General features: G+C 35.0%; 1 protein-coding gene across 1 annotated transcript in view; it reads right to left on the minus strand.

Moving 5' to 3' along the window:
• MMP16 (matrix metallopeptidase 16) overlaps positions 1 to 15,569 on the minus strand; it is a 305,212-nt gene that overhangs the window by 136,871 nt on the left and 152,772 nt on the right. The window contains exon 4 of the mRNA XM_047842792.1: positions 1,546 to 1,850. Coding sequence (XP_047698748.1) covers positions 1,546 to 1,850 — 305 coding nt within the window. The remainder of the gene's footprint in view (positions 1 to 1,545; positions 1,851 to 15,569) is intronic.

Below are 15,569 nucleotides of genomic sequence, written 5' to 3' on the forward strand. Positions count from 1 at the left end.
AGATATTTTATTTTCTTTTGTAAGACAGGAAGAGTTATTTATCATATTTTCTTTCTTTGAAAATTGATGCTATTGTAAATTTAACTCGCCTTAACTCATGCTATCCATAATATGTTTGAATCCTGCATGTTCTCAAAATGCAAGGCTGCTATGCTAATCCAGCTAACTAAACTTTCTGGTGAACTAACAAAGCTTAATTTGATGGCTGGGCTTAACTCATCAAGAGGGAATTAAGAGTTTTATTAGCTGATTAGCTGCCATTAAAACAATGCATGCTGTATCTTTTTTAAATTTTTTTTATGTTTTTTATTTTATTTTTGAGAGAGGGGGGTGAGGAGGGGCAGAGAGAGAGAGGGAGAGGGAGACACAGGACCTGAAGCAGGCTCCAGGCTCTGAGCTGTCACCACAGAGCCTGACGCGGGGCTCGAACTCACAAACCATGAGATCATGACCTAAGCCGAAGTCGGCACTCAACTGACTGAGCCACCCAGGTGCCCCTACATGCTGTATTTTCAACAGCATTCTACTACTGTGAGAAAGAAAAACATTTCAGTTTTGGTTATAAGAATTCCAAGACGTGGCTGCTTATGAATCTTATAAATCTAGGATCCTATAATTATATGAATATTTTTGAAACATAAAATTAAAGTATGGATTATTGTCTAGGAAGAAACACAGACTTCTTATCTGAAGTAGCTTTCCTTTTAGTTACCAAGTTATTTTAAATTTATTTTTGCATATGAGAATAATTATAAAGATTAGAAAACTGATAGACTTGTTGGAACAGATTTGCAAAAAGTGGTTTTGATGAAAGTAAAGATATAATATAAAAATAATAAATTATGTTGTCATATCATATTGGGAGACCACATACGGATATAGAGATGAAAGACAAGAAGCAACATTTTACAAACTCAAGAGGTGAAACAGAAAAGAGAATAACAGAAAAAAATGGCAGAAACTATGCCACAAATGTCAATTAAGTTAAGTTTCCAGTGGAAACAGTGGACTAAAGTGTGGGAAAAAAATAGCAGAGTTTCCTTAAGCTGTTAAGTGACATTTTAGAGAAAACAAAATTCAGTCTGTTTACAGAACACAGTGTAAAGTTCTAATCTCCAAGCAACAGACCATATGAAAAACTAGCATTGTCTAATGACCCATACAAATTCTTATTCTAAAATGTTATTAAAAAGGCTCACATAGTGTTTTATATTTTTAAAAATGAATTTAGAATTGACACCTTAAACATTGGTTAAATTGGGCACCTGGGTGGCTCAGTTGGTTAAGCCACTGACTCTCGATTTCAGCTCAGGTCATTATCTCACGGTTCCTGAGATCATGCCTGGTGACAAGGTCTGTGCTGATAGGTCTCCTCCTACTTTGGATTCTCTTTGCACCACCATTCCGCCCACACCCCTGGCTTGCACACTCTCTCAAAATAAATAAACATTAAAAAAAAAGTTTGTAAATCAGTCAATTACTTGGGCATTCCAAAAACAAAAATAAAAAGAGAAATATTTGCAATGAAAAAAGCCATGCACTTACCATCATGATTAGGATTTCCTAGTGTCCATGGCTCATCTGAGTCAAAATGAGTATCTCCCCCAATTCCTGGTCCAGGGAAGTAGGCATGTGCCAAAAACCCTCCCTCTCCATCAAAGGGAGAACTGTCTCCATGAAAACCAGAGGCGAAAATGATGGTTATATCCACATCGCGTTTGCCATTTTCTAATTCACTGTAAGGAACTTCTTCAAATGTCAGAGGAGTCACATTCTGCCACACATCAAAGGCACGGCGAATAGCTTTCCGGGTTTCAGGGTCTCCAACTTTTGGAGTGACGTTCTTTATACTGAAATTTAGAGAAGAGAATAATGAGTATGGCTTTTTAATATATAGTTCAACTTATTACAGATTTCAATCTATTCAGTTGAGTAAAATACTAGAAAAACAGTCATATTAAATAAGAAAAAAATTAATCAATGTCTCATGTCTTTATAGCTAGATTTCACCACACTGAAGTCATTTAATTCTCAATAATATAGTATTCATCCACCAAAGTGACGAGTGAGAAGTTCTTCTCTGCAGAATGCTTAACGGGGGAGTAATTAGATCAATCAGTCACTTTGCCTACTGAACAACAGAAAGGCAGCTTTGCCAAATGACCAAACAGGTGCAACAGTTTCAAGCTGAAATTAAAAATTCAATTTCTTTCTGGCTATCATTACTTTTAAGGGCACATCATGGTGTGCACACATGTTACTTCCAAACAATGTCCTTATGTTATTTTTTATCTACAAACACCAATTCAGCAGATGCAAAGTTATTTCTTAGTTTTTAAAGGAAAGGTTATTACAGTTTCTATTGTTTTCTTATAGTGCATTAATTCTTTCTAATTATAAAAAGCAATGTGAAGCACTGGGTGTTGTATGGAAACCAATTTGACAATAAACTTCATATATTGAAAAAAAATAAATAATTAGATATGATAAAAAATAAAAAGCAATATGAGTGAATAGCGTTTTAATACAAATATTTAACAATTATATTAATTTAAAGAAGTAACTTGGACATTATTTTAATTTTTTTAACGTTTATTCATTTTTGAGAGAGAGAACAGAGCATGATCTGGGGAGGGGCAGAGAGAGAGGGAGACAGAATCCAAAGCAGACTATAGGCTCTGAGCCATCAGCACAGAGCCCGACATGGGGCTCGAACTCACTGACCACTAGATCATGACCTGAGCAGAAGCTGGATGCTTAACCAACTGAGACACCCAGGCACCCCAGTAACTTGGACATTATTTAGCCTACTTTTCTTGAGTCTCATAACAAATGGGTACTTCTATCAACAATCTTACATCCATGAGTCCATATATTTAAGCGAAAAAAACCTTAATACATAAAAGAGACTATAATATTTAAGTAAATGTTTATTGCAATGCAGTAATAAAAGAGAGCTGAAGGCTAAACATTTACAATGATATAGCAGTAGTAAAATTATGGTGTCTCTATTATATATCATAATATACATAGGACTCAAAGTTATTTTTTTCTACTTTAAGGCTATTTAGCAGCATAGAAAAAAATTAAGATATACTTTCTGGTGGAAAATAATATACAGATTATATTTTTAGCCCACTTGTAGGTATGTCTCAATAATTACAAATGTGAGGCAGATATCATGCTGAAACAATAATGGTATTAACTGAGCATTTACTCTGAGCCAGCCAAGCATTTCACAGTATCTGATTTAACGCCCTGAGCAACCCAAAGAGATGGGTGTTTATACCTGTTTTACAAAGAAAGAAGCTAAGATTCAGAAAACTTCAGAGAAAATTTAGAGTGGCAGAGCTGGTGTTTCCACTTAAACATTCTGCTCAAGAATGCACTGTCTTCTATTCTAAGCTGGACCTCACATCTAAGACAAGGTTTTCACTATTTTCTAATACATATTTACATTGACTATTTGATGGTAAAATTCACTGTACTAAAAAAAAACAACAAAAAACAAAAACATGAGGAAGCAAACCAGGTGGAAATGGAATGGGACCAGAGAGCATTCCAGACAGGAGATGACAAGTGGAAGGGCTTGAAGCTGGAGACAGTCTTGGAAAGTACCAAGAATGGTGAGGTGGCCACGGCTAGAGAGGAGGCCAGAAGATCAAAGGTTTGGGCCACTGTAAGGAGTTTGGTTTTTGCTCCAAGTGAGAGGGGAAGAAGTGGGACATCATGAGCTAAGTAACATTTGAATTACACTTTTTTTAAGGAAATGATTCAGGATCGTGTCAAAAATCTATTGAAACAGAGCAAGAGTTGAAGCAGGGAGACCAGCTGGAAACTCCTGCAAAACTTCAGGTGAAAGATGGAGGTGAAAGTGGAGGCCAGGGGACTGCCGGTGGAGATTCTGAGAAATAGATGGATTTGGGACAAATTTTGAGGACACGCATTCCAAGATACACTGATGGCTGGACACAGGCTGTGAAAGAAAAGGAGGTGCCAAGCAAGACGCCATGTTTTCTGAACTGAACCACAGGCCGGATAGAATAAAACAATTCAAGCCTGTTCAGGGAGAATGTTATACAGTATTTTGTTGTTGCCTTACTTGTTTGTTTTAACTTTACATCCCTTCAGTGTGATGATCTGAACTCCATTTTGAGAAGGGGTAAATTTCTAGATTAAGATATGTGGTGCTGCTTCTGTCTGGCTTGTTAGTCTCTAAATTTCCTGCCTGATGGCTGAAGAACGTTCAGATTAATGTCGTAACTCTGAATTTTATCTAAGTTAATTTTCCTATTAGTCTTCTATCTTATTCCCAACCTACAGGGTCTCAGAAGACCCTCATTAGTGGGGAAGTCTTTTTATGACACATTCTTTGAAAGAACACACTACGTATATGGCTACTGTTCTATGTGTCAGAGATACAGCTTTGAAGAAGAGTCTGCTTCAGTGATAAGAGATAAACAAACAAAAAAAACCCCAACAACATCAAAAAGATAATTACAGGTGGTAGCAAGTGAAGGTTGAGGAGGTGAGGTCAGGTCAGTAGATAATAAATGCGAATTCAATGACTTGCTTAGCGAGCACACAGTTTCCAGCCACAAGGAATAGTGAGCAGCCCCCACACACTTGGCCAGTTCAAAGAACGGGAGTGCTCTGTGAATTGGCGTAAAATGAACACTCAGGACAGTGGTATGAGATGAAAGAAAACTGGCAGGAAGTGGGTTATATTCTGTGAAAGGAGAAGCAGAGAAGTATCCTGGTATTATTCTAGTTTACAAAGACCACTATGTCTAATGAAAAATGGATAAGAAGACAAGAATGGAAGCAAGGCAACATTTCAGAAGTTCAAGCAAAGGAATACAGAACATTGTACTAGAATGGTAGTCATGGAGATAGGAAGAATTACACTATTTCAGTGAAAGTTCTGAGAGTACTGTTAGTGGGAATTGGTGTTTTATTCAGCGTGTAATGAAGTAATTATTTTGTTTTAAAAAAGAAAAAAATCATTAGTATGATATGTATATAAGTACATAATGGTTCTGAGAAAAATGAAGCGACATAGTAAACAATAATAAATGTGAAGTGTCATTTGGATTTGTAAACACATCACTGTGTTTTTCAAAGCTATGCCCTGATTGGCGTCCAAAATATACTGAACCACAATATTTGTGATGCCACTAACAAATACAAGACACATGAGTGCACTTCAAAGTTAGAGTTCTGAACAATGCACAAACAAAAAAAAATTTTTGGAATTTTTATGCCATTGAGATGTAGTTTGTACTTACTAATATGAAATAATAATGAACACAGATATATGATATCAACAATAATAAGACTGTCATTCTTAGTAGTTCTAACGATGCTCAAAATTATTAAGATATATATTTGCAAAACAAAAAAATGCTATAAAATGAAGGTTATGCTTGAAAAACTTAATAAAGCTAATTTAATTTTAAAATGTTTTTACTTTGCTTTTCTGTGAATAGAATAGTTATAATGAACATACTTTTTTGTTCTTTTGGTCTTTTTAAATATTTATTTTGAGAGAGAGAGAGAGAAAGAAAGAGAGAGAGAGAGAGAGAGAGAGAGAGTGTGTGTGTGTGTGTGTGTGTGTGTGTGTGTGTGCGCACAAGTCAGGGAGGGGCAGAGACAGAGGAAGAGAGAGAATCCCAAGCAGTCTCTGCACTATCAAAACAGGGCCCTATGTGGAGCTCCAACTCCGGAACTGTGAACTCACGACCTGATCTCAAGTCAGAGACTTAACCGACTGAGCCACCCAGGTGCCCCGAACATATTTTTCATTCTAATAAGATGACTGATTTCATTTTTTGGAAGGCTTTATCAGTTTTTTTCATTATGCCATTTCACTGATTCTTTTAAACTTTCATGTTGCTAAATTTTGAAACTTTTACCTAAAAAAATTAATAAATGTTATCTTTAATGACCATGCCTTATAAAATACTATAATAAAACTGATCAAATGCGCATTTTTTGACCTCTTTATTCATCAGAACAATTGGTAGTGAAACATGACAATTGACTTATAAGATAACTGTGTCAAGTCAGGATTCCCTAGCTTTAACTGCACTGAATCCATGCCAATTCATTTAATAACAATTCTACATACTAATCATGGAGTATTTCCCTTCAGTGTTTTCATAGAGTAATAAATCTTTTCCAAAGTTAGAGCATTATTTTATCTCTAATATGAAAATAAAAAAACCTATATATTTTGGTATTTGTATTGTGTATTAAAAGAAACTTGTACTCTGCCTTATATTTCTCAATAGAAACATAAATCTTACAATGATAAGTCAGATGTTAAGTTTACTATATTTCCTTTAGGATAATTTTTTTAAAAGTGTGAGAATTTGATATTCAGAGAAATAGCAAATTTCGAGAAAATGAGGTCTTTACTAACAAAACCCTACTGAAAAATATATGTCTGTTTTCATTATTGATGACACTGTAGGAATTATTTTGCTTCATTAGTTCTATAAAATAGATAAATGTAAACTTTAAAAATATAAAACACTTGTTCTTTTGAATAGATGTTATAAGAAATGTGAAACAAAGCCCTTGCGAAAGGTTTTTTGCCTTTCAAATGAAGTAAACTCTGTAATTAGTTACTTGAGTGGCACAGTAAATATTACCCAGTGCCTAAAGATTACCATGAAAAGTCAGGATTATCTAGTTTTTTTTTTTTAACGTTTATTTATTTTTGAGACAGAGAGACAAAGCATGAATGGGGGAGGGGCAGAGAGAGAGAGTGAGACACAGAATCCGAAATAGGTTCCAGGCTCTGAGCTGTCAGCACAGAGCTTTATGCAGGGCTCTAACTCACCAACCATAAGATCCTGACCTGAGCTGAAGTCAGCGCTTAACTGACTGAGCCACCCACAGGCTCCTCAAGGATTCTTTAGTTTTAACATCACTGGATCCATACCAATTTAATTAATAACAACTCTACATATTAGTAATTATTTCCCCTTTAAATTTTGAGAGTGATAAACCTTTTTCAAAGTTAGGGTAATGTTTTATCTCTAATTTTGAAATAAATAAAACTGAATACTTCAGCATCTAGTTAAGTTACAGATGTTGTGTGTGTGTGTGTGTGTGTGTGTGTGTGTGTACTTATGTCAAAATTATTTTTATATGGACAAAGTTAAATAGCCTTTAGTCAATTCAACAGACAAAAATTAGTTGGTCAGAAAAGCATACTAACATTTTACTAAAAATGATTAGCAACTAAATGGAATGTATTGTAACTGAGAAAGTAGACAATTGCTAGGAGTATAACAGAGTAAAAATAATCAACATAATTGACATAGTTAAATTATTGTCAGATCCATATCCAGAATGTATTATGATATTCTATCAAGAGAGAACTAAATAGACTAATTTACTTTCATTCATATAATGTTTGTATCTTGATGCAGCTATACTTTAAGTAGAAGAAATGGTTAGAGAATAGAGACTGAATATGGAGTCTCTCCCTCTAGAAAAGCTTACATTAAATATTTTGCTATTTCCCAAGACGCTAGTTTCTCAGGCAAGGCAGACTAAAGTACGTATTACTTCGGGTTTTATTAAATAGTGTCTGTTACACAGCCTGTCATGTATCCTCTAGACACACAACCTGAATTCTCCATGAAGTCAAGAGCATCATCAAATTCAGTGACCTCATTGGGTTTAAAGAGAATAATGACAAATGTTTCTGGGGAGGAACCGATTATTGCTCAAAACTTTTAGGTTTCTTTTCTCTGCATATATTATTAAAGTAAAACAATAACTTCTAGTGTGTAACTTCAGGAGTCACAAAAACATTTATTTAAAATCAAGGTTAACTAAAGGAGAAAATACAAAGAGAGTCAATACTAATTAATATAACATAATAGTATCACATTAATTATTATGAATCCTTGTTAATATAACACAATTTAAAAAACAGCTGGATCTGGCAGTTTAAGTACCTACTCCTGGGACACTTACTACATAAAATATTATTTTGGAGTTTAGATTTTATAAAGAAAAAGAATTTAGGCTAAGCATATATTATACCATATTTAATAAACTTGGGAAATAAAGCTATATTGATAAAAAATAAGGTTATTCATTAAATTCCTATTATTGTTTTGAACAAAACACACAATTCGTTAATTTATTCAACAACTATGTAATGAGAGCATTATACACAGCAGCCACTCTAGGTTCTGTGCATAACATAGATATGGTCTCTGATGTAATAAATGCTGTAAGGTCTTGATGTCACATAAAATATACTATTTTGCAATTATTCACTTAAATACCTGTCTCCCACATTCAACTATGTGTTCCATGAGAGCAGGGGTCTTACTTAACTCATCTATTGCCAGTGCTGTCACATAATGTTGTTCAATAACCACTTATTGAATGAACAACACTTAATTACCCAAGAAGCAAAATGTGCCAAGAGAAAATTGATCATAAAGATGCAAGGAAGACATGAATGGCCACCAGTATTTATATAACAATTATTACCAGCATGTAAATTATGCATCAGCCAAAGTTACACAGACCTCTAAGAATACTTATGTGATCTTCTGGTACGATCTCAGAAGTTCCCATTTCTAGGTATCCTGCACTGAGGTCATTAAAGTGGAAAGCCTGGGAGCCTAGACATTCCCTTTAAGTGGAGTAATTATAGAAGGCTGTTTCCAATTCCACATTTTAAAGATAGGAAGAGATTTTAAAGTTATATAATCTAACTTTCCAACCATTCCACAAATGGTCTCAAATTTCCCTGACAAGTGAATAAGTTGTTTGGCTTATATGCTTCTGATGATGAAGACTTAGGATGAATGATTTAATTTTCCAACAGCTCAAAATATTAGGTTCTTCCGAAAGCCTTTAAGTATTTGAAAATAACTGGAATTTTCTCCTTTAAATAATTTTTTCCATCATGTTGAGAATCCTTGGCTCTAATATCGAGCTCTTTCTCATGCAGCCTGTTTGCAAGATCTCTTAGCATTTTGATTTCCTTTTTAAAGGTGTACTTTAATTTGCCAAGAAGCAGCTGGAAATGTGGTGGACCAAAGAGAAAAAGGATACATCAGGTAAAGGTTGGCCAGCAAAGCAAAGAGAAAAATTGGCATCATCACTGCTTTGGACACTTTGCTTTCTATCAATCTAATCTGTTCATTTCAATTCTTTTTTGAGCCATATGATGCTGTTGGCTCATAACGAGTTTGCCATCAAATAAAACCTAGTTCAACCACCCCCACTCCAACTGCTGGCTGCATTCTGTAAGGGCACATTTCAACTATCCTTTTAAAGAGTAATTTTTTCCCTCAATAGAATACCTTGTATTTATTTTTCTAAATATAGGAATAAAAGTAGTAGTAAATGTTTATACAGTACTTACTTTACACAAGGCAACTTAATACCCTATATATACTAACTTTAAATTTTAAAATCCTTAGCTCTCACCCTCAACTTTCTGTAATTCTATTAGAATACTGTCAACAATTTCTGTTGTCTGGTGAATTAAAACAAGTTAAGATGGAGCGCCAGGCTGGCTTAGTCAGTTGAGCGACTGACTCTTGGATTTCAGCTCAGGTCATGATCTCACTGTTTGTGAGTTTGAGCCCTGAGTTGGACTCTACACTGACAGCGTGGAGCCTGCTTGGGATTTTCTCTCTCTCTCACTCTCTCTCTCTGTCTCTCCATTGCTCACTCATGTGCATGCACTCTCTCTTCATCAAAATAAACAAACTTAAAAAAAAGTTAAGATGATAGTTGGCATTTCCTAAGCACTATGTTTCAAGCACTGTCCTGAAGTGGGTTCTTCTGTTTGTTTGTCTGTTTTTTTGGGAGTTTTCCCCACCATCATCTGACTTAATTATCTCCTAGGTTTTATGAGGTGGGTAGTGTTCCAATACTCATTTTGCACACAGGGAGAATGAAACTTAGAAGGTAAAGTAGTTTGACCCTGGTCTTACAGGTAGCAAGTATCAGAGCCAGGATTCAAATCTAGATCTTTCTTACTCCAAAATAGAACTCATAACCACATGATGAGTTTATCAATAACCTAGAAGTTTACAGGGATAGACACATAATTATTTTAGTATTCAAAACTGGCTGACACAGTTGTCAGTATAGGGATATAGCATAAACGGAATTACGATTAGTTCTTAACATGATGGCTCTTAAGTTTCTTTCTTTCTTTCTTTCTTAAACGAATGGTGTAAGTCAGTACCTAAGTACGCACAGACAGTAAACAGGTACACTGTTAAGTTTGGAAATGAGATGAGAAAAAGGACACTACTTGAAATGAAAGTAGTAAATATCAGTAGGCAGAGTTGTGTGTTTTGTAGTTCTAAAGTTGATTATGCACATTAATCCAATTAATATTTACTAATTTTATATGGTCTGGGGTAAGAATCTTATTTCATTGTTTTCCATATGGATAACAACTTATTACAGAAAAACTTAACAAGTAAAATAGCCCGTTCTTTCCCTAATGACCTACAAGGTCTTCTCTGACATAAATAAATTGAAGCCACAACCGCCAATTATATTCATAGATAGGCCTTTAAAGAGGTAATTAAGGTTAAATGAAGTCACAAGATGGGGTCCTAATTTGGTTTGACTGACATCCTTATAAGAAAAGAAAAAAAAAACAAAAAACAAAACAAAACAAAAAAATAGCAGAAATCTCCTTGTCTCTCCACACATGCACAGGAGAGGTAAGAGGAGGACACAATGAGAAGGTGGCTGTCTGAAAGCCAGAAAGAGAAACTTCACCAAAAACTAACCTCGACAGCATGTTAATCTTGGACTTCCAGGCTCCAGATTTGGGGAAATTAAATTTCTGTTGCTTAAACTATCCAGGCTGTGGTATTTTGTGATGGCAGCCTGAGCAGACTAACACAGATTTAATGGACCAACTCCTTTAAAAGACACAATCTGTAAAAACTTACACAAAGAGAAACAGATAATCTGAACAGGACTACATCTATTAAGCAGATTTAATAAAAAAAAATTAATAACCTTAAAAACATGAAAAAAAAGAACGAGACCCAAATGGTTGTATTGGGTCTATTAAACGTTTCGTTAGAAGTCATACCAATTCTCTACAATCTCTTCCAGAAAACTGAAGTAGAGAAACACTTTCTAACCCATTCCATGAGGCTAGTACTCATGGAATTAAGTAACCCAGATAAAGACTTTACAAGACAGAAAAACTACATATCAGTGTTACTCATGAACATACATGTAGAAATCCTCAACAAAAAATTAGCAAATAAAATCCAACAATGTGTAAGAAGAATTATTCACTATGACAAAGTGGGATTTACCCTACAGGCATGAGAAGCTGGTTCCACTGAAAATCACTTAATGTAATCCTTCACATTAAAAGGCTAAAGAAAAATCATATGATCATATCAATAGGTGCAGAAAAAGCAAAGAAAAGCAGTTCATAAAATCCAACACTCATTCATAATAAAAGCTTCCAGCAAACTAGGAATAGAGGGAACTTCTTCAATTTGATAAACATCTAGAAAAAAGCTTACAGCTAACATCATACTTACTGATGAGGAACTAGATGCTTTTCTCCTAAAGACTGGGGAAAAGGCAATCATGATTGCCTTCAGCACTCCTTGTCAACATTAGACTGACAGTCTCAGTTTTAAGACAAGAAAAGGAAATAAAAGACACACAGATTGGGAAGGAAAAATATAACTCTTTTTTTTCAGGTGATATTATTCTCTGTATAAAATATCAAAGAATTAACAAAGTAATCCTGGACTAATGAGTGATTATAGCAAAACTGGAAGATACAAAGCTAGTATACAAAAGTCAACTGTTTTCCTATATATCAGTTACAAACATTTGGAATTTGGTATTAAAAACACAATATCATAAACAGTACCAAAAATAAAAGGAATATTTAGGACTAAATCTATTAAAATATATGACTATGGTCTGAATATTTATGTCCCCCTATAATTCATATATTAAAATCCTAACCCCCAAAAATGATGGTAATAGAAGATGAGGCCTTTGGGAGGTGCTTGAGGTCATGAGGGTGGTGCCTTCATAAATGGGATCAGTATCCCACAGAGATCTTAGCCCTTTTGCCATGTGAAGATACAGGCGAAGTCTGTGACTCACCAAACCATACTGACTCCTTGATCTCAGACTTCCAGTCTCCAGAACTGTGAGCTGTAATTTTCTGCTGCTTATAAGCCACTCAATCTATGGTATGCTGTTATAGCCTCTCACTTGGACTACAGTTTATGCCTAAGATCTATATGAGTAAAAGTAAAAACAAACACACAAACAAAAACCTAACTGGGATTAAAGAAATCAAAGACCTAAATAAATGATGAGAGTTTCATGTTCATGAATATTAAGACTCGGTGGTGTTAACATATTAGTTCTTCCCAAATGATCTGTAGATTCAACACCATCACAATCAAAATCCTACCAATTTCTTTTGAAGGAACGGGCAAACTAATTCTAAACTTTGTATGGAAGAGTAAGAGACCCTGAAAACACAAAACTGAAGAAGAATAAAGTCAGAAAACTGGCACTATCTGATATCAAGACTTAGTATAAAACTTCAGTAATCAAGACAGTGTGATATTGGTTTACAAATAAAAAGAAAGGACAGTGAAACAGAATAAATAGCCTAGAAATTGACCCACACATATAAGTCAACTGATCTTTGGCAAAGAGCAAAGGCAATGAAGAAAAAAATGGCCTTTTCATCAAATGGTGCTGGAACTGAACTTCCACATGCAAATAAAGTGAATCTAGACACTGACTTTACACTTTTAATTAAAACTAACTCAAAATTGATCATAGACCTAATTGAAAATGCAAAATTATTAAACTTTTAGAAGATAACATAGAAGGAAAACTAAGTGATCCTGGGTTTAGAAATTATATTTATGTATTTATGTATGTATTTATTTATTTATTTATTTAGTTTTTATTTGTTTTTGAGAGAGAGAGAGAGAGAGACAGAGTGTGAGTGGGGGAGGGGCAGAGAGAGAGGGAGACACAGAATCTGAAGCAGGTTCCAGGCTCTGAGCTGTCAGCACAGCCTGACGCAGGGCTCAAACTCACAGACTAGGAGATCGTGACCTGAACCACAGTCAGATGCTTAATCAACTGAGCCACCCAGGTGCCCCTGGAAATGATATTTCTGATACAACACCAAAAGCACAATAAAAGAAAAAATAATTGATAAATTGGACTTTATTAAAATTAAAACTTTTGCTCTGCAAAAGACACTGTAAAAAGAATAAGAAGACAAGTCACAGACTAGGAGAACATACTGGAAAACATATCTGATAAAAGACTTGTATCTAAAATATATAAAGAACTCTTTATAAAAAAAGCTCTTAAAACAGCAACTCAATTAAAAGTTAGTCAAAACAGGGCGTCTAGGTGGTTCAGTCGGTTGGGCTTCTGACTTCGGTTCAGGTCATGACCTCGTGGTCTGTGAGTTTGTGCTCTGTGTTGGGCTCTGTGCTGACAGCTCGGAGCCTGCTTCAGATTCTCTGTGTCCCCCTAACTCTGCCCCTCCCCCACTGATGCTCTGTCTCTCTCAAAAATAAATAAATATTAAAAATATTAAAAAAAAACCAAAAACATTAGTCGAAAGATCCAAACAGACATCTCACCAAAGAAGATGTACAGATGGCAAATAGCATATGAAAATATAATCAGTATAACGTATCATTAGGGAATTGCAAATTAAAACAGTGATCAGATCCCACTACACATCTATTAGAATGGTTACAATCCAAAATACTGACAACACTAAATGCTGGTGAGGTTGGAGAGCAACAGGAACTTTAAATTATTACCGGGAGTAATGCCAAGGATAAGGACAGTTCGGCAGTTTCTTACAAAACTTACTATGGTCTCACCATATAATCAGCGATTATACTCCTGGGTACTTATCCAAATGAATTGAAAATCTTTGCCCACATAGAAACATGCCCATGAATTTTTATACCATCCTTATTCATAACTGCTCCAAACTGTATGCAACCAATAAGGCTCCAATAGGTGAATGGGTAGACACACAGTGGCCCATACATACACAGAATATTACTCAGTAAAGAAAGAAATGAGCCATCAAGGCATGAAACAAGATGGAGGAACCTTAAATGCACATCACTAAGTGCAAGAAGGCAGTTTGAAATGGCTACATACGTATGGTATGGTTCCAACTCTATGACACTCCAGAAAAGCAAAATTACAAAGAAATTAGAACGATCAGTAGTTTCTGGGGGTTATGGAGGAGAAGAGGGATGATGAAGTATAACACAATATTTTTAGAATACAATATAATAGAATAAAACTATTCTGATGATACTGTAATGCTGCTTGACATCATGCATTTGTCAAACCCATAAAACTACAGCACAAAGAGTGCACCCTATTGTAAGTGTGCACTTTAGTTAGAATTAACATACCAACACTGGCACAGCTATTGTATCAAACAGATCCCACTAATGCAAGATCTTAATAGAAGGAGAGACTATGAGTGTTTACATGAGGTGGTGGTGGGCAATGTAGTATATGGGAACTACTTGTATTATCTGCTCAACGTTTTTGTAAACCTAAAATTTATCTAAACATGAAATGTATTATTAAGTTAACCATATTCTTTAGGTATTTCTGAAAATTGTCTAGGGTTTATTCAGTGCTTTCTATATAGGAAGTGATATAAACTATAACTAACAATAGTTTTATTTCTTTACAAATTCTTGAATCTTTTATTTCATTACAACTTTAAGTAGCTGTGCAATGTTGTTAGATGCAGAGGTAGCAGGTATTTCTGTTGTTGTTGTCCCTTAAGGAACTCTTCTAACACTTCACATTTACTACATGGGCTTGACTTAAGACTGCTTCCTCCTTGATTTCTCTTACTGCAGAAGTAATTGAAATAGGTTGCACAAAATTCTAGGAGCACGCTATCTGGGAGGATTAGCGAAAGAATATAAAATAACACTGAAAAGTGTTCTCAAAATAACTAAAATAAGTTCAAATGGCACAAACCAGATGTGTTGGTAGAAAATCTATATACTGAGGCTTAAATTTTATCTTTAAGTGTACGAGAAGGGTTATTTATACAAAGAATGAGAATTATAAATTTCTTTCTTTTATTCATGTAACTCCTGGCATCCTACCCTCCCCTTGAAGTGTCCTGCCCTTCCTTGCCCTTTAGTCTAACAAGTTCTTTATCTTCCTGTGGTGGTTATCTGAAAGGCCATTTCTTTAGGAAGACCTTTCCTGGTTTTCTAGAATGGGTTAGACTGCCCTGTTTTTATAAGTTTCTCTTCCTTCCCTTTCATAACAGGCATCACATTTATATGATTGATGAACTTATCCACAGGACTGCAAATTCCAAAAGAACAAATGGAGACCCGTGTTCTACTTATTTCTATAACCACAGGGCCTAGAATTGTTTTTGTTCAAACAGAGACCCAATAGACAGTTGTTCAATGAATTAATGAATAACTAGAAACATCTCCGTTAGCAGCAGTGGTCACTCCAGGATG

The sequence above is a fragment of the Prionailurus viverrinus genome, chromosome F2, assembly GCF_022837055.1.
Source record: "Prionailurus viverrinus isolate Anna chromosome F2, UM_Priviv_1.0, whole genome shotgun sequence".
NCBI classification, from domain to species: Eukaryota; Metazoa; Chordata; class Mammalia; order Carnivora; family Felidae; genus Prionailurus; species Prionailurus viverrinus.